General features: G+C 39.0%; 1 protein-coding gene across 1 annotated transcript; it reads right to left on the reverse strand.

Annotated features, from left to right (window-relative positions):
- Positions 1-351: 351 nt before the first annotated feature.
- LOC124556102 lies at positions 352-2,323 on the reverse strand. Its single transcript, XM_047130126.1, has 4 exons — positions 2,226-2,323; positions 1,868-2,067; positions 1,373-1,821; positions 352-1,329 (listed from the first exon to the last, which is right to left on the reverse strand). The coding sequence occupies exons 1-4, from the start codon at positions 2,321-2,323 to the stop codon at positions 352-354; spliced, it is 1,725 nt and encodes a 574-aa protein (XP_046986082.1).
- Between the last annotated feature and the right edge of the window lie 18,648 nt (positions 2,324-20,971).

A 20,971-nucleotide genomic window follows, 5' to 3' on the forward strand; every position in this document is an offset into this window, starting at 1 on the left:
TAGGCTCACTGTATAGCTAAATGTTCCAAGCATGTTCACAAAAAATTTCATTCTCCTCCTGCAAAAAATAAAAAAATTAGACACATCTGCGCAAAACTTTTTGAACGCCTTTTGTAAAATATTGCCATGAAATGGTTGCTAATTAGTGGTACAAACCTTCACCAAGAAGTGTTTTCAATATCTATGGCTTTTTTCTTCATCAGGAACAGTCATAGGTATGTGGTGTAGTGATTTCCTCTTCTTTGTCAAAAACGACCTCCTCTGTGGCACAAGTTTCCTCTTGCAACTCCTTTCTGCGCTGATGAAAGGGCTGATGATGGGTTCTAACAGCACCTACATTTACCTTCAACATCATCGCCAATTTTTGGCTAGCTGAACTTTAGCAGTTGACATGCCAGCAATGACTTCCGGAAACATTGAGACAGTCTTCTTATTTTCATCTGACAATGTTTCTGGGGTGTTGCAGCTAGTATTTGTGCTTACTTGTGCCCAACTTGCTTCCCTCTCATCAATCACAGACAAATCTTCAGCATCAACAACAAGTGCATCTGACAGTACATGATTTTGCCATGGAATCTCACCTCTGCTCTTCTTTTCTGTTTGGCAAACAATATGAATGTGCTTACATATATTTAATTTAATACTATAATCAATGCATGTGCAAGAATACTGATGAATGCGCACTTCGCATTTACTGCATACTAATTTACACTTGCAGTGAATGTCATTGTCCTTCACAAGGAAGATATCGTTTGATTTTGAAGAAGGTACTTCCCAACCACTGTCTACCTTAGTAATGAAGTCATCCATTAAAACAGACTTGTGCCTAGCACAAGTGTATTTTATTGTAATAGTTACCTTTCCTCTCATGATAACAGTAAGCCCATCAAACAGCTTTGTGGTTACAAATGACATCAGTGCAGATATACCTTTGTCCAGTCTTTTCACTTGCTTTGCATTAGCACGTACATATTTTAAAGCCTTGTGCATACTCTCCAGGTGCATGTTTGTATTGAGTCCAGCTTTCATGTGACAATATGCCCAACAGTTAACATATTTTTCATAGTAGGTCCTCAAATAATAACTGAATTTGGATGTATCTTTATCACTATAGAGCTTCTGGAGTGCTTTTTGCAGTGATTCTTCAAATATAGCAACATCTCTTACCTGTATTAATGTCTTCACAAGCTTGTACACCTCAGTTCTCTGGTCCTTATGTAGAACTTTACTATTAATGTTGTTCGTCCATGCTCTATTCACATGCCAGGTGCCATTCAAGTCTCTTTGTAGGAGACCCAATTGCTCCATTCCAAGTAATACTGTAGGATTCTGCCAGATCTGACATAAATACCTTGGGGCAAATCTGTCCAACCTGAGACTTTATATAGTTGAAAAATATATTTAATACATCACTGTCATCTCTGTTAGAAATGAGGAAAGCGCATGGAAATTCTTGTCTCTTATCACCCAGTACTAGTATTGTGGTAAGTTCAAAATCATAGCCATTTAGACCAGCAGTCCCATCAACACAAATATAATCATTTCCATACTTTGCCAATAATTCATCTTGTGCAGTGTTCATTATTACTAACATGAAATCCTCACTTCTCAATTTCGCATGCTGGTTAGTGATTATTTCTTGAGGCTTATAAAATAATACACACGCATTATCACTTTCCTGAACTTCTTGTACCCAAGCTTCTACGCTGATGGCATCGTGTCGATGTCTGACTGACTTTGAAGCCAAATAATAAGAAGCTCTAATGTTATGCAAGTCCTGCAATGTTGCGAGATATACTCTCTCTGAGTTGAAATCCTGCACTGTTGATTAAATTTTGCCATGAACAATGGGAAACAGGATTCAAACAGCAATGTCTGCAACTATGCTCTTGTGGAGTCAGATTCAAATGACTTAGGTCTAGATCATGTCCAGCATGAGTGGACACAAAATTAACAAGGCACTTTTTTTCCTTATAGAGGACTTTCATCTCTGCAGGGCACTTTCCATCAATTTTACTACCTGCCATTTTGAGGTGTCTCATATCTTCAACTTTGGAGAGAACCTGACTTGAATGATGGCAAACATACTTACAGGTTGAGCAATCATCAACTAACTTAAAATGCCGTGGTGTTTGACGACTCAGGATTGTGCAGTATGTTCAATTTCTCTTTCCACTTCAAAAATTGACATTCACTAGAGAACTTCAGATCTTCAGATTTCACACTTCATTGATGGTGGGGCTTGGAAACAATCAATCCAACACTTTTTTGACTCTGCTTCCAATGTGTGTATAATACACTTCAACCTCTTCTGCTGCTTCATTATGCCCAACAGTTAGCATTTTTTTCATAGTAGGTCTTCAAATAATAACTGAATTTGGATGTATGTGTATCACTATAGAGCTTCTGGAGTGCTTTTTGCAGTGATTCTTCAAATATAGCAACATCTCTAACCTGTATTAATGTCTTCACAAGCTTGTACACCTCAGTTGGTGGAGTTCTAAATTTCTTTTCCAAGTAAAACTCTTGTCACATATTTAGCACTGATAGGAGCATGAAGGTTCATTATTTGTAACATGAAGTACGATTTTGTTCAACTGCTGTGGGTGCTCTCTGGAAATATGCTGCCTCAGAGTCTTCCAATAATGATATTTGTTTCCACATTTTAAATGTTTTAATTAAACTGCTAAGAAGTAAGTGTGGAACAGGAGTGGAACAGGAAAGGAAATGACAAGTATTGGTGCAGGGTACCCTCTGCCATGGATCCTATGGTGGCTTGTGGAGTACCTATGTAGATTTTACCAGGAAAAACTCCGGAAATTTCAGGAATGTTATAAAATCCCAAGGAGTTCTCCATTTTAATGTAGCATTGAAATTGAATTTTATAAATTGCAAATTTCAAATTACCTAATATCTGAAAGTGTGTTACTTATATGAATAGTATCCCATATAAATTAGTGATGTTTAAAACTTAGTTAAACTACTGCTTGTGGCTGGAATATAGTGCAGTTGGGAGATAGGAAAAGACATTATTGTAGCATTCTGCCACTGCCTCCCCTACCCCATCTTCTTCTCTTACCATTACTTTGTCAGCAGTGTATTGATGCAATCATCCTCCTTGCACCTGAAATTCTCAGGAAATTTTTTTCCAAGTTGGTGTAACCACCCAGGAAATAGCTTTGCACTATTAAATTATTAACATTGCTGTTGCTCGTTATTTTCTTTCCACTGAAGAGGTGATACTGTTAAACTGAAGTACATTTACAGGAGTTGCACTATTCCTCAATGCAATTTTAAATACAGCATGTGGAATAATATTCTCCTTCAGATTTATTGAGACTGTTGTGACAGTCCATAAGAAATCATCTATGTGTTTTTTCTCTGCAGTAGTCCACATCTGTGAGGTTCTCCTCACTGTATATGTATATGTATGGAACAAAAAGTATGTATCTACTCTGAGCCCTGTGAGAGCTGATAGCTTGTAGCATTTGTGTTTCAGTGCGTATGAATGAATGTTAATGTAATAACTAACATCTCATATTTTAATCAATGGTATTTGCAGATCCTATTCCCAATTTACTAAATTTATGGTGTTCAGGAATTTGATTTGATTTACATAATGCCCATGTGATGTCATATCCCTATCCTAATTTACTACATTTTGACACCCAATGTAGGGCGTACTTCAATGTACTCAGTAGATTCTTTTTTTTTTCTTTTTGAGTTTACCTGATACATTGTTGTTTTGTGTGACCTTTACTAAGCTAAGCAAATACTGTTTTTCAGTATTTTAGCCATGATTGTTGTAATATGTTGTAGCCATGCTATTATCTGTGTTTGGCCCCCTGAAACAATAATCATACCAAATTGTCTTATTTTTTCAAAGCTTTTGAGAAAGATTTAAATTTTGGATGCAGTGGGAAAAATGTTTTTGTATTCTTGAAGTCTTCAGAGTTTAATATTTCATTTAGTAAGCACTGAAAGCCAGTTGACTGACTATTTTGAACAACACATATCTGACAGTAGGTCACTTACAACTTATTCCCACATTTGTTTTATTCAGATGTCTGTGATAATTATAAGAATTTTACTGAGTCAATAAAAGTATAGCCTTGTAGAATTTGTTTCTTATTGATTACCTTGCCAATTTTACACAATTAAAATTACTCATTGGAAATATAAAGGGGTACCACTGAAAGCTCATGACTTGATAAGTAATTGTTAATGAAATGGTCATCCTAGCAATGTTACATAGTTATATACACCTTGCAAATGGTGCTGTATTGCTTCTCAGTAAAAGTACACACTACATGGTCCCAGCTCTCACCCATCACAAAAATCCGACTGTTTTATTAAGTGCTGCCTATATCCTTCTCAGTACCCGTGGCTGCCTGAGTTGTGAACTAGTGTTGACAACTGTCAGTGCCATCTCAGTTCTTAATGTGTAATTCTACACTGAACACCCAAGATGATTTCATCACAAGTATTCTTTCTGGTTAATCAAAAATGCACTGCAGTGCAAAAGGACTCTCAAAATTAAAATTGAACACTGGATAATTCAGGATGGAATACCAGTTATATTAAGAAAAGGATAGATTGATGATACCGCATGGATGAGCTGTTGATTTCCAGATATGCATACCAAAAATACTGCTATACATGTGAGTTTTTGGCCAAAGCGCCTTCTTCTAACGTAAAAAATACACACACCCACAGACACATCTTAATGCAATCACAGGTCTCTCACAAATGAGCACTGTGTCTGGTCATGAACAAAGCCTTTTTGCCAAAAGTGCTCAGATGTGTAGCAGTCCGTTTGTTGTGCCTGTGTGCAACTCAGTATCTCCTCTGTGTGGTGAGTTGAAATTTAGCCATTTCAAAATTAAAATATTGGACCTCATGCAGCAAACAGTTTATAATATGTGAAAGTCTCATGGCGATATGTGAAAACTTTTAGAATAATTTCCATCTTCATGTGTCTTCAGCTGGTATGTTCACACAAGTCTTGGGAACTCTAAACTGTTATAATGAACTTGATTTTTAATTACTATTAAACTGTTAGGAAACAAAGCTAAAAGATTCTTTGCATGAGAGGGGTACCTTGCATTTATGAGGTAGGTAAAGGGTTTTCCTGTGAGTATTGATTCTCCATAAAATTCCATTTGGAACCTGTGGAGCTTTTATTGCCATCTGGTGTCAACTTCTGGCTGGTGGATATCCTTACAGCATACTGTTATGAAATAATCTTTTATTCATGCCACAGTCATCATACACACTCATTTGTAAAGCAGGTGAGTCCTTACCATGGGGAAGTAAATAGTTTTCCCAAGATACATTGTGTATCCAAGAGCATCCCTATGCCACTCCCAATAACAACCCCTCACCTGTGGAAGACCGATGTGCATGACCTGCCCAATCCACTCGGCCAGCACTTTCTATTTCCAGTCCTGTCACAGGCTTATCCTACCCCATCAAAGAGACCAGGCCTCCTTTGAAAGCAGCTGTGTTATATACCAGCTCTGCTGCAGTAATTGCTCAGATTTTTATATTGGTATGACTATCAACCAGCTGTCAGTGAGGATGAGTGGCCACCACAAAACTGTGGCCAAGAACAAAGTGTACCACCTTGTGGCACAATGTGAGGCTTACATAACATGTTTGATTTCAATAGGTGATTTACAACCCAGGCCATCTGCATCATCCCCTTCACCACCAGCTTTTCTAAACTGCACAAATGGGAGTCAACCTTAGAACAAATTCTCCTCTTCCAAAATCATCCCATCCTCAACTTAAGCTAACCTGCTGGCCCCACATTTTCCACGTAACTGTTTCCAGCCCCTTCTGACCTGTCATCCCACAATTCATCTCCCCTCACCCACACTATATGCTGTTCTCAGTCATTGCATCCATTGGTCTTTTTTTCTTCTCTGCTTCTCTTCTTTCTGTTCCCCATCTTCTCCCTGCCCCACAGCCTCCTGATGCTGCATCTGTCAGCCCTATCCTGTGCCCTCTCTAGTTCCTGCATGCCCCACCAGAAGGGCCAATTCCTGAATCCTCACTGATATTCCACTGTTCCTCCCCCTTCCCCACCCTGCTCTGAGCCATTGTTTCTGCTCAACACATTTCTGTTGAAGTATGGCATACTTGCGTGTATGAGGTGTTCTACCTTATGTGAATGTGTGTGCATTTCTCCTTTCTGAAAAGGTCACTGGCTAAAAGCTTTTATGTACCAGAACGTATCTTTACAAAGAGTATCAGTATCTCTTTTTCATAGTATTATTGACTTTCCATTGTTAGATTTTTATTTGAAACATTAATGGAAGATCACAGTTGTGAACTGGCCAAGAGTTGAATGCAGGTACCTGATTATCTAGAGCAGTGACCTCACCAGTAAGGATACTTCAGTCTTCCATTAATGTTTGAAAAGCAGCTCACACTCAGCTGCAGAGTGAATGATTTTGCCTGAGACAGCACAATTGGAACAAAAAGAGGCAAGTACACGAGGGATGTGAAAGTGTGAGGTGAGAGGAAACAAAACATCACCTAACAAGTGATCTCCTGAGGGAATATATACAAGAAAGAAACACATGCACACAGCTTTTCAATAATTCAGTTTAGTTATATGTAGGTGACAAGAAAGAGCAGTCCACCTTGCTACTTTTCATGGAGAATCTGTCAACACTGAAACTTCAGCTCGCTATTCTCATGGTAACATATTTATATTGAAATGAACTATTATATTATGAATCCTCTGACAACACAAACAAAACTTAGAGTATATTATAAAACTACATAAATATAGACATGTGGTATTACATTGTTGTGAGAAAGAGCCCTTGTGGATGCAAATGAGTAATAGTGAGTAATGTAATGGCTCTCCGATCTTGTTTTGCATAAAAAACTGTAATAGAGGATAATATTTTTATTTGGATCAGTGTTAAATGGGGTGGTAGCTTCTATGAGAGCTGAACTAAATTAATTTAGATAAAATAGGTTGGCAGGGTGGGGAGGAGGGAGAGGAAGGGTTATTTGTTTCATTCTGAGAGAATGTGATACATTAATGGATCATCCTTGTAAACAACACAAAAGGAAAGCATTTTCAACTTAAACATCCCTGATTTGCTACAGTTAATGATCCTGTTAAGACATGAAAAATACCAATTCGTTGAGGTACATGACAATGCTGTGGAAAGTTACAGGTTTGAAAATTCAGACACTACGAAGTTTACACATACATGTCTCAAGTTAAGGGAATGCATTATGATTCTAGTACAGGTGCAGCAATGGAATTTTTTTCATTGGAAAATAAATTAGTAGAGCTTTACATTATTAGACAATATGCTCTCACTTCCAACAGCAACTCCTTTTCCCTCCATACTCCAGGCTGTTGCTGGATAGCAATCAAGGTGTCCTGAGGTACAGTGGAACCTTTGTTAATATCAGTGTGTTGTCCCTTGGTGACGTCCATATAATGATAGGTAAGTCTGCATTTCCACTGCTTCCAATTTTGTCTGCATGGTGGATATGTCCACATGAAATTATTTTTTTAATACTGAAAACTGTTCATATGGTTGCAATGTTGTATTTATTCATCCAGTGATCATCTTACAATTGTATAGAATTCGTCATTGTGATAAAATAAAACTAAGTACTTAAAATATATGACAGGATAGGAAATTTACACTTGTATTATAGATTTTATTTAACATCGTCCCACATAATTTCCCCTCACATTCTATCATCAGCACTTTTGTTAGTGAAATTAATGAATTAATGTCAGATTTATATTATGGAACATACAACAACAGGAAGCACAGTGGCATTGGATAACATCGTATTATAGCAAACAATAAAAAAGAAGTGCTGGTTTGAAAAAGATAGATTTTAAGTCAAGGTCATGTAACTGCAATACATATAAAGGTCACGCAAGAGTGCAGAAGAATTTAAGTGTTTGCAGGTGCGGACGTTAAATAAGTATCCTTGGTTTTCTGCCAAGTTGGAAGACATATATTACAAAACCGAACACTTGCTGATTGGGTTTCACCTATGACAGCAACTTCTACAGAAAATGTAGGTGAAAATGACAGCACCTGAACTTACACCAGATTCTTTAAACACAAGTACTCAGTATTTAGGCAAATAGCTTACGAAGAAATAGACCTCAGTGTGATGAAAAGCAAAAATCTGAAAACTAACCTCAATGCTTGCGGCATATCCATTCAGCACAATAAGAAAAAGAATAATGAGAATAACTTAGGGAATGTAGAGAACCTATTAGCTGAGAGGTAACTTTCAGAATTCAGACAGTATGTGTGACAAAATACAAAATTTGGCTGAAGTTCTGCAGGGGAGTCAAATCACTGTACTGTTGCCAGTGTGAACCATACTTTCTATATATGCAATTCACACAGTTTTAAGTTTTTCTGCAAAGTTTTAAGGGTGGAAAAAGAATTTAGCAATGCATTCTACAACATTGGTTTTGGCCTCAATGAAAATGTTCAGAGTGAAACATTCCATGAGCTAAATTAAAATTAACATTAATGAACTCAAGTGGAATTATTTTAGGAACATTATTACAATAGTTTCTTACTAGTTTCAACAGTTTGACCACCAAATACAAGCAAAGTTCCAATACCATCTTTTATATTCTGTTACAGCTTCTGCACCACTTGTTACCAGCAGACACATTGGCTGCGCCAAAGACTGAGACACCGTGGAGTTTTACAATTATTTATTGGACTTTCTTTACAATTTCTCCCTCGTTGTCCCTGCCCAGCTCTGCAGATCCCTCCGCGTGGCTGCTGCTATGCAGATTCTCCGACAAATGCGCACAATGTGCACCACTGATCGCACTTGGGAGCCTTAGGTCACCAGTGCTCCGCTGAAGCCAGGATGCCATGTGGTTGAGATGAACTCAGTACCCCAGTACGAGCATGACCACGGAGCCATGAGGTCAGCTGCTGACGCCTCCTGCACCGGCGGCTGGGAAGCCCTCAGTTGCGACATCTACGAGGTCCCGTCATGGACAGACCATGTGCCATGTTGCCGTGAAGTCCGGGCATCAGTACCCAGCGGCACCTGTGACCAAGACCACGATGCTGGGTCCTGCTGGAAGTTCTCGCTTTAGTTAGTCAGCGATGGTGCCGACCGAACTCGGGCCAACCTCCAGAGCTGAAGTTGACATCTGGCGGTGAACAGATGACTCCTGTGAGCTGGAACAGAATTCCGGATTCGTCATCTATGAAGACTGAACATTCGGACATGGACCACATCCGTCCTCAGATCCGAACTGCTTCGTAATGGCTTCTGTCTGTTGCTGCCTGCGCTCCACTATTTATATCCAGCAGGAGGACATTTTTTACCCTCGGTGGTAGCTTGCTGGCCTCACTGCCCCTTAATCAGCACTCTCCAGGCTTCGCTCAGTGCTCGGTCTGTGAGCGTCCTTACGTCAGCCTGTTGGTAGACTGCTGCTGTCACCAAGGCTATTTGTGCCTGCCTACTTCGAAAAGCCTCAGTCGCCAGCGTGCCTCTGTTTTGCCATTCTCCACTGTGTGAAGCAACACTTACTACAAGTGGCCGCAACACTGCCTCCTCCTAAAAATTAAATTCGTCCCCGAATTTACCCTATACGTTAACTCTAATTCTATCCTATATTCTACTTCCTCCCTGTATGCTTCCAGGTTGCCCTGACTCATGCCCTACTGGTAATCCATTCTACAGGAATCTCATGGAGCGGTCTTGCATTAACATGCTGAATTCTCTGTTTTAATAAGACATATACCACACTGGTAAATACAATCAACACGGCAATACTACTGGTTGAAAAACCAATGGTCACTATGCTACGTTTCCGCCTGGTATCGTACTCCTCCACATGCCTTAATAATTGCTACATTGAAATATGACCTTCCTCCGAATCTACTAGTTTATCTATTGTTTGCAATAAGGTAGCATCCAAGGTGTTGTTAATATATATCAAATTTTCTCCTGGAGTGATGCTGAATGACGCATCTGGCCAGTACAACATCAGATGAGTATCTGTAACCTTGGTGACTCCCGTGACTGTCACTGGTAAGCTGAAACAATCCCCTACTATTTCACAATTTGTCCCGTTGATTAGCAAACCACTGTCCCATAATTCCATCTCCGTGGTTGCTGTCCAATTCCCATTGTCATAACACTTGGCTGATATCCTCTCCGTAGCGAATACTGAATGCAACCAATGCCTCCCAACTTGCTGAAAATGTGGCGTAGGCTTCACTATTATTCTCCGAAACTCTGAAGCTTCTGCTTCTGCCCTAAATAACTGAATCTCACACGATCCCTTGCCCGTAAAAACAACCAGTGATGGACAAATGGAAACTGACTCCATTAGACATCTACTCAACTCTAAACTCGACATAGTGGCATGAGTATCCTCCTCCTTAGAAATTAATAAAACCTCCTGTGTCCTGAACTGTACGACCTTCCCCATGCACTCCCATCTGACTGGATAAGGATGCACTGTGTAACAGTGATACTGTCTCCCCTCACTAGTTACTGGAAATCTAATCTCTATATACATCTTAACTAGATCCATTGTTACCGTAATCCTAGACCTATGATAAAAAAGTGACACACTTGCTTCAATTATCGGCACTATGTACTCTACCCCCTCTGGAAACTCTTCCTCTGCCTGCTTCAGACTCCGTCTGAATTTTTCTGGTGACATCAACGTCACACTCACCTGCCTGTGCAATGTGTGATGTATTGCCTCTTGCAATTCATCCATCCTCACTCGTGCATCACCAATGCTGTTAACCAGTTCCACAGCAATTTAGCCATTTCCAGCCTCCTTTCCACTATATCCAATTGTGTTTGTACCTGTTCCAGATTGGTATTCAATAATTTCTGTGTTTGTTCTATATATGCTCATAACCCTGCAGCCATCCCACACACCACACATGTCACATTCAACAACTCTGTACCTAATCCCCATATCTTTCTTGTGTGTATATCCACTAACTTCCCTATGCTTTCCTCCCTGTCCCAAATAACTGTTAAAGAATTGTTCAAACCCTGAATTTCGTCTCTATCCGCTGTTCCAAAATTTGTTTTTAGCAACTTCCCATCTGCATTCAACCAACCCCTCTTCACTCTCTTTCTCCTCTCCCTGGCTTCTGCTGTGTAGATTCTCCAACAATGCGTGAAATGTGCACCGCTGATCTACCTCGGGATCCTCAGGCCACCAGTGCTCCGCTGAAGCCAAGATGCCCTGTGGTTGAGATGAACTCGGCGCCACAGTACAGGCACGCCCTCGGAGCAGCATCGCCGTGAGGTCAGCTGCTGACGCGTGCTGCTCAGGCGGCTGGGAGGCCGTCAGTCATAATGTCCGCGACGTCCCGTCATGGACGGACCACGCGCAGTGGGTCCGGGTCGCCGTGAGGTCCGGGTGTCAGTCCCCGGCAGCATCTGTGAACAAGACCGCGCTGCGGCCAGTCCTGCTGGAAGTTCTTGCTGTAGTTAGTCAGCCATGGTGCCGACTGAACTCGGGCCCATCTCCAGAGCTGAAGTTAACATCTGGCGGTGAACAGATGACTCCTGCGAGCTGGAACAGACTTCCAGAACCGTCACCTATGAAGATTGAACATTCGGACATGGACCACGTGTGTCCTCAGATCCGAACTGCTTCCTAATGGCTTCTGTCTGTTGCTACCTGTGCTCCATTATTTATATCTGGCGGGAGGATGTTTCTTACCCTCGGTGGCAGCTTTCTGTTATTACTCCCACAGTATATTGCAGCGTAACTTAGGATGCTGGCCTCACTTCCCCTTACTCAGCACTCTCCAGGCTTCGCTCGGTCTGTGTGCATCTTTACGTCAGCCTGTTGGTAGACTGCTACTGCCACCAAGGCTATCTGTGCCTGCCTGTGCCTGCCTGTGTTTTGTCATTCTCCACTGCGTGAAGCAACGCTTACTACATGTGGCCCCAACAATCCATATATAGTTTCTCATCACTGTCAATAATAATCCTGTTCAAATTTTTTTCTGCTTCAGTGTGAATATTTGGTGTTTTTTCTCCATCACAGAACAATTTAATATTTTTGGATGTAATATATGAAGTTAAAAAAGTTGTATAAAAACCGACTAGTGCAACACTGCCATAACTTTCTTATATAGGTACAGTCAATAATTTTTTGAGAACAGATGACTTATCACTCAATTGAATAGGTGACTAATTTAATATTAATAAAAATTTATATAATTAAATTAAATCTGACTGTGATACTAAAATTAGAATTCCAGAGAAGAAATCAAAAAATAGACATGGTAACTTTTTAACAAATTCTATTTGGTGAGCAATAATAGGAGCAAGTGGATGGTGGCAAACAACATTAATGATTGACAGTTATATTCTAACTACAGAATTGTTAAAGTGGAATAAAATAAATCACTTTTACGTTTATTCAAAAAGTGTAGATAAGCAGAAATTTAAAGAATTTACAAAAAGAGTTGAAGATAAAAATAATGAGAAATTGCCAAGTTTACTGAGAATAATCATAAAACTGTAGCACTAGATCAATTCCAAGGTAATTATCTTGTAGTATTTGATGATTTAATTCCTGAAAATTGAGGTGTAGTTAGCGAATATTTTACTACATGTAGACATAAAGGTGTACGTTGTTTTTATTTATCTCAGACATATTCTAAAATATCCAAACAATTAGTCAGAGATAATCTAAATTATTTTTAATTTTAGGCAGGATGAAAAAAATTTAAATCATATTTACCATGAAATTGTTGGTGGAGATTTGAAGTTCGATAATGAAAGGAAATGTGTAATAAATGTTGGAAAGATCCATTTGTATTTCTTACAGTAGACACAACTAGAACACACAATGAAGGATAATACTGATGTCATATAAAATATATCCTAACCTAATGTTTTTTATCCATTTTAAACAAGCCCTTTAATAGATGACATTGCACATTTATTAGACCATGATGACGGTATTTTACTTGAACACATAAATGAATTTAGCTCTTGATTATATAACAGAATATGAAAAATTAGAAAACATTGGTCAAAATTATACCAATCGTTTGTGGCCTAGTGAGGAAACTAAATGGGTGCCAGATACATGTGGTTAATAGTTTCTTGATATGTCTAAGAGCTGAATGCATTACCTTATTAATTTTTATAAATTCATCATAAGTGTTAAATGTATAATTTAATTTCCTTGATGTTTCTTATAGTTAGTAAATGTTTTCGAAATTTGACGCAGAGGTTGTTAAAAGAGCTAAACGAAATAGAAAAGGAACTGAAGAATTAAAAGGTGAATTTAAAAAATGAAATAAACAACCAAGAACTGAATATGGAAAATATGAAAAAGAAGATCATCATGGTACTGATGCAACTGAGAAAATAACACAAGGACGTGAAGGATTAGCTTATAATGTTCTTAAATCAACTGATGAAAATATACAAGCTGAAAAGAAATAGTTCCACATTGCAGAGAATTACCAGGACAGCAAAGTCCAAATTATGAATGGTCTCATGGTAACCCTGCTATGTATGACTTCATATTAAGTGAATCATGAATAACAGCTGCAGTAAATAAATTTAAAGTGAAAAAATTAAAACAATGTGAAAGTCAACAGTGTGACAACACATTAAGTGAGTCACAAGCGATGCTGCAATGACTCAGTACAAAGAAGAGAAAAAAAGGAGAAAAATTTAATGATGAGAATAGAGAGAATGTGGATGATGTTAAAAAATATAAGTGGCAGAATGTTAAAATATATTACTCATAGTGAAGAACAAGTTTTTGGATTGAAACCTTTGGTATGATTACATATATTGGTAACTTATTAGCAGACTCTTATAGAGATAAATTAACTATCAGTGGAAAATGAAGGTACGGGGGGATTAATGAATCTGTTAACTAAAAGACAGAGTGCTATGGACGATTTAGATAAAAATTAAATTTTAATTTATCAAATTATGCAGATATACTATTCAATTCAGTACCTTTATATTCTGATAATAATTCAAATAAAGTAAGGTGAAGTAAACGTAAAAAACTATGAAATGTGATAAAAGAAGTGTCTGAAGAAAATTTTGCAAGATTAGTACAAATACTTTGAGTTCAGATTTTTTGCATGCAGAAGAAGTTGAACTCTTAACATAAAAATATACAGAAAAACCAACTGAATGTATCTGGATGAGTGATGTTAGAGATGTAATCCATAGATTAGCAGTTATTCATGGTGAAGAAATAGCTGGAAATAAAAATTATCATAATGATAAAAGTGAGAATAACAAAAATGGTAACAAAAAATTTTTGTGACTTTGTTATCAACAGTCCAAAAGGAATTGCATGTTTTGATTAGATTTTTGAATAGCTTGCCACACACATTCTGGGAAAGTGAAAATTATCAAAAGAATAAGTTAATATATTAATTAATAAATTATCTGCATCTGCCTCAGAAAGGGATAAAAATATATCTGTGTAGGACCTGAAAAATATATCTGTGTAACACCTGAAAACACTGAGAAACAAAATTAATCAAAAACTAAAAGAAAAATAATTTAATTAATTCATCTTAAAGTAAAATTAATTTAATTGATTTGTCAAAAAAGGTGTGCAATAAAAACATGCCTACTGTGCTCAGTGTATGCACTTACTACTCTCATGGGGATAGAGCAATTTTCTGAGCATTAATTTGATTATTCCTAATAATTCACAAGATGGTGAACAGACACAAAGGCTGGTCGAACTGTTACTTCGAATTTCTTGCCACAGCTTCCTTGTAGTACGGGGGCACTGATTTGTCCTGCTCTATTGTTAAATTGCCACCACTCCAGGAACTCCTCACATTCTGCACTGTCGCAGCTGGGTTTACAGGCTCAAACAAATCTTAACTTTCACTCAGTTTAGGTTGATCATAGGTGCTTCCTTCTGCAGGCAGACACATACTGAGGTGCAGTGGCTGCACTAACAAAACTGATGGCAGTCCCTTTCGTCCTGTCATTCACAGTTCCTAATTGGAGTCGGTTTGTGATCTTCAATAGGGAAGGTGCTGCCACAATTTATAGGTGTGCTTGTGCATGCATACTACTCTTAGTAGCAACAATGGACCTCATAGTTTAGGTTAGTTCTGTTTCGAATGTACCTTAATGCAGCCTCCTTTATGAAATAGAAATGCAACGGTTTTTATCTTAGTCAGTCTCCGCAATGAAGCTAGCCGTGCTTTCATAATAGTACTTTCTACTGCCCCTCCCTGAGCTTCAACTTCCTCAGTTCTTGTGCCTATTAATTATTTTGTCGAATCCCTCAGTGCACTATCTCTCTTATTAGGGGCTGCAGGCATTATCAAAACGCTCGTAGAAGTTGGAATTACTTGTTGATTTCTTATAGTCCTGCAAGAATAGTTCACAGGCATGTGTATGTGAATAAATCGTAATTAGCTAGTAAGGGATTACCTCGCTTAACCATTTGTTTTCGTGGAATAGTGTGTTCAAGTGTTCTGTCGGACCTGTCGAACTTCTGATCTTCTAAATTCCCACGATGCTTCGTAACTTTCCATTTAGCTATCAGAAACCCCAGCCAGATGAGAGTCCCATGCTGACTGTGGTCGAGACAGCAGGAAATTAGCAACGAAGGCTAAATGTATCTTTTAATTGGGAGTCAGAGGTGAGGCATTTTCATTACTTCTACTATCAGTATCGTCACATTGTTTAAACAGAACTCAGAAAGTAGCATCAGATTCCTCCTATTGATGATATAATATCCTTATAAATGTCATATCCTTATCATTGACGTCATCATTATGCAATAAGTATTTTAGTGGCATTAAAATGAAGCAGGGAACCACAGCATAGTATTTGAATGTGCATTAAAACTGAGCAGCCAATCACAATTGCGTAAGCTTTTTTTGAATTCGTGAAAATGGCACCACTTTCAAAGATATTTTTGAATACTGTGGTAGTTCCGAAAAATTACCCAAGCTTCACTTGAATTGCGTAAAAACGGCGTCATATGTGGAGAGTTAGAATTTTTCTAGGCCAAAAAATTATGTAAACTCCTTTGAATATGTTGAAAGATATTTTCCCCTGAACTGTGTAAACTGATGCGATCAGACACATACACACACACTAATAATGTCCATTGTCCCATGTCCCACAAATCTTTTGTCGTCTTATACTTTCACAAAGTGGAAACATACCAGTTTAATCATTATCTTCAAAACTTTCTGCAATATCATCTGTCGACAAAGTAGATTGTAACAATTTGAGTAAATATTTGAGGTATTCCCTCCAGAAAACCAAGTTTTGACATTTACAGCTGCCTCAGTACGTACAATCGAAATGACACAGTATGCATTTTTTGGCAAATTAACGACCATGTGTGTAATATAGACCCTTATGAAGTAATTAGCCTGTTTATCATACTGAAACATAAAAAATTCAATATAATAAATAGCGTAATATTTGTCATACAAAGCAAAAACAGCAAAGTGTTCAGAACCAGTAAAGAACTCCCTCTTAAATCATAGAATTATTTTCATATTTATTTGTCAGAATGCGCTTTGATTGTGTCCAAAACCATTGAGTTTGTTTGTGAGTTAAGCGCTCTTGTGAAATGAACACAGAGAGTGGGTGTTAATATCCCATATAGTTCCAACGCATGATGCTTTATGACAAGGAACTGATATTTTTATATATTTTTTCTATAAGCTTTCATCGAAAAAATACATTAGTTTGAATACATTTTCTTCGGAATGAGCTGTGTCCATGTTGTTGACTCTTTCACAGTTGAGATGTCCACCCCCTGAAAAGACACACATGTGTCACAATAACGTTGACTGGTGGTGAGTAAACCATGTTTAAAGACTTGTTGTGATCAGTACGCCTGTTCAACATTACGCCTCCCCACACCATTGCATATGGACCACCAAAATGATCATCGTCGACAATGCAGGACATATACTCAGATGCCACGAGACAGGAAGATGTAATGCACCCAGGAAGATTATAGAACGTGGTCTGTTGCTAGAAGCACTCAAAATGGCAAATAACTGTGAGCAGTATTGTGGCTTTGCCCATAATCTCTATCTCACTCAGCATCGAAACGAAAGCTTCCAAGATGACATGGTAAATTTAGAAGGCCGCTGGACCACTCTCAACATTATAAATGATAGTTAACAGGGTGACCACCATTATCCTTGAGAAGAACATTACTCTCCTTTTTCAAACAGGCCAGAAACAGAAAAATGTATATCTTGATTTTAATGACATCCTTTGTACGCATTTGATGTTACAAAATATGGTACATGCTACCTGTGTGGTCTTTTATCAGTAGAGGAGACCATAGTCCACACCACACCTGCACAGACCAAAATACTTGGAAGTGGGTTAAGAAGAAATTATCATTCAAATAGGAGTCCTTTTTCCGGATGTAACACGTTTTCTACCGACGGAACAGGAAACCTTTGCGCTTGGCGTATGGGACATTTTTCCCGTTGCTATATGGGAACAAAGTCTCCTGTAACGTATGATCTCCGGTATTACTTGATGATGTAACATCACATTTTACATAGGAAATGTGACATTTATTACAGAAAACACTTTTAGAGATGCTTAGGCTTCATTTTACGTAAAATATATATAGAAGTACAATTTTTTATTTGTTCTCATTCAGTTTCGTGTCATTTTCATCAAGTATGACACTTAAGTTCCTATCTCCGATGAGTATCATTGCATGGCGTGCCTTCAAGAAGACAAGAACAAGCTGAAGAACAACTTTTTAAAATGTTTTTCGTTCCCATTTTGATGCTTTAGTTTGACAACTTTATCATTACAAGCTTACCTACCAGCAATTTATTGTTTTTTATTGGTTAATTTCTTTTCTCATACAATCCGAAGGAGTCATGTCTGGAAAGGAGAGAGATACAAATGTAAGTTACAATGTGTAAAAAAAAAAAAAAAAAAAAGTGGGAATGTATCACGTAAGGCAGAGCTTAAGTGAGAGAACTAAGGCCCTAAAACTTTGGCATAGTGGTCGAGTGTCAGTCAACCACCATGAAAAGTCTGCGTTTTAATCTACAGACAACCCTGAATTTTTTTTCTGCCATTTATCGCTTCTTTCGCGTCTGACAATGATTTGTTAATGCGAAAAATTTCAAGCTGTTCTGTGTTTCGGAGTCCTCATTAACTTGTAGATCCCATATCAAAATTCAATTAATCCCACGCATCGGGCAAAGATAGGTAAGCGCATACCAGATCTAACAGCACTGGGTTAAGTTCTGGGGTATTCACATCAGCAGTCAGGTTGAGGAAGGCTTTACTTTTTGTTATAAACAGAGACATACTAGCAGCTGGTAGAAGTTTCGTTAATGACGTTGTAAGACGACACTATTTACGGTAATCTATTTGCGAATTTCAATATATTCAACAGTGTACTAGTAAAATATTTCGCAATGGACATCCTGCAGTATTGTAGCATGAGATGACATACAGCGACGAAGTTGAATTTGGTATGTCTTGGCGATCCGGAATTTGGAGTTTCTGTCGCTGTCAGCTGGAAGTGTCCCATGTAGGTCTACTTATACCAACGGTTAGGCATCTACTCATCTATTTGATTTCTCAAGTAAGCAAGAACTGACACTAGTTGCCGTTGTTGATTGGCGGCAGCTCAAACGATATGCATCAATGAACGTGATGCAGCTGATCTCCAGTGCGACTGACTATCACTATTATTGTACAGTTACTATGCGACGTGATCTGTTAAAGTGTGGTAGACATGTTCGGGGGCCCATAGATTACATCAGTTTCATTAGAGGATTTAATAAATTGTTTGTGCTCTTTGTGGGTCAAAGAATAATACCTACCTTCTGAAATTCCAAGGTACGTAACAGAAGTGTGGGTGTATATACATCCTCACAAAAACGTATTCACATAAACCGCTGTCTTAGCGGCCTGTGGACTAGGCAGGTGATAGGTTACGAGGTGAGTTGCGGAGAATAATTAGAGTGCAGAAAATCGGCCGGTGCGGTTTTCCGATCGCTCCGTGATTAATATTTGGTTCAAACTAGTCTGTCATAAAATTTTTCGTGGCATAATGGACGAAATAATCCCCACTGTAATTAAACATTAAGGGCGCACTGACACATCTAAATAGCTACATTTACACCATCCTTTTGTACAGGGTGTCTATAGTTAAAGTTGCAGTTTAAAACGCTGTAGAAGGAGAAACACTGCTCAGAATGACGTCAAATTTTAACAGCTTATTATTGACACAGGGGGAAACACCTTAAACAAAAAATAATTTTAACGAAAATTTGACCAATAGATGGCACTGCAGGCGTCACAATATGCGCACCAATAGACGCGCAGCACGCGACTGCGTCAGAGACGCCCAATATGACTGTCTCCATGAAAGATCATTCGCGGTTGGTGAAGATCTTTTACGAGAACAATGACCAGGCGCTAGTAGCCCTGCAGAAGTGCCGGATACTCAAGCATATGAAAAAAGGCAATGGTCCAATCTCAGCTAAGGGTTTGAAGACAATGATTACAAAATTCGAAAAGACAGGCTCTTTTGAAGTGCAGTATGACAGAAGCAGGAAAGCAGTTGATCCGACTTCTGTCGAAGATGTGACTATAGCTTTGCAGGATAGGTCGAGCGTGTTGTGCGCGAGGAATTACCCGAACGTTGAACATGCCTGCGAGCACGGTGCATAAAATCCTACGAAACATTCTGCATTGCCATCCGTACAAAATCACCCAATTTCAAATGGTTCAAGTGGCTCTAGGCACTATGGGACTTAACATCTGAGGTCTTAAGTTCCCTAGACTTAGAACTACTTAAACCTACGTAAACCTAACTAAGGCCGAGCGGTTCTAGGCGCTGCAATCTGGAACCGCGCGACCGCTACGGTCGCAAGTTCGAATTCTGCCTCGGGGATGGGTGTGTGTGATGTCCTTAGGTTGTTTAGATTTAAGTAGTTCTAAGTTCTAGGGGACTGATGACCTCAGAAGTTAAGTCCCATAGTGCTCAGAGCCATTTGAACCATTTTTTTGAAACCTAACTAACCTAAGAACATCACACATACCCATGCCCGAGGCAGGATTCGAACCTGCGACCGTAGCAGCCGCGTGTTTCCGGACAGAAGCGCCTAGAACCGCTCGGTCACAGCAGCCGGCACCCATTTTCAGGAGTTGCTTCCTGCTGTTCTGCTAGCAAGACAGATGTCCGCTCTGAAATTTCTTACTCGTATGGAAGTGGACAATAAATGACCGTGGAACATTCTGAGGACAGGCGAAGCCCATTTCCATCTCCAAGGACATGTCAGTACACATAATTGAAGAATATAAGCAACAGAAAATCCACATGCACATCAGCTGGTGCTACTTTATCCTGCAAAGGTGACTGTGTGGTGTAGCATTCGGAAGGACGACGGTTCAATCCCGCGTCCGGCCATCCTGATTTAGGTTTTCTGTGATTTCCCTAAATCGTTCCAGGCGAATGCCGGGATGGTTGCTCTGAAAGGGCACGGCTGACTTCCTTCCCCGTCCTTCCCTAATTCGATGAGACCGATGACTTCGCTGTTTGGTCTCTTCTCCCTAACAATCCAACCCAACCAACTGTGTGGTGTAGGCTGACAGCATCGTCTATCTTAGGGTCGTATTTTTCGAGGAGATGAGTCCTGTGGGTCCTGTTACCTGTACTGCAACTAGTAAACGCCGTAAGAGTCTTTCGCGCATCAGCGTCATTCCATCTATTTAACAGCGTGGATCTGTGGGTAGGTTCATTTTTATGCACGATGGCTCTACACACATTACACAGCCAGTGAAGTGGCTGCTGCAGAGCCATTTCGGAAATTCTAGGATTATTAGCGTCATTTACTTCAAGCCTGACTGTCAGATCATCTGATCTTCGTTTCTGTGACTTCAGTCTGCGCGGTTGTCTGAAAGATGTGTTCAGTGC

The sequence above is a fragment of the Schistocerca americana genome, chromosome X (assembly GCF_021461395.2).
Source record: "Schistocerca americana isolate TAMUIC-IGC-003095 chromosome X, iqSchAmer2.1, whole genome shotgun sequence".
NCBI lineage: Eukaryota > Metazoa > Arthropoda > Insecta > Orthoptera > Acrididae > Schistocerca > Schistocerca americana.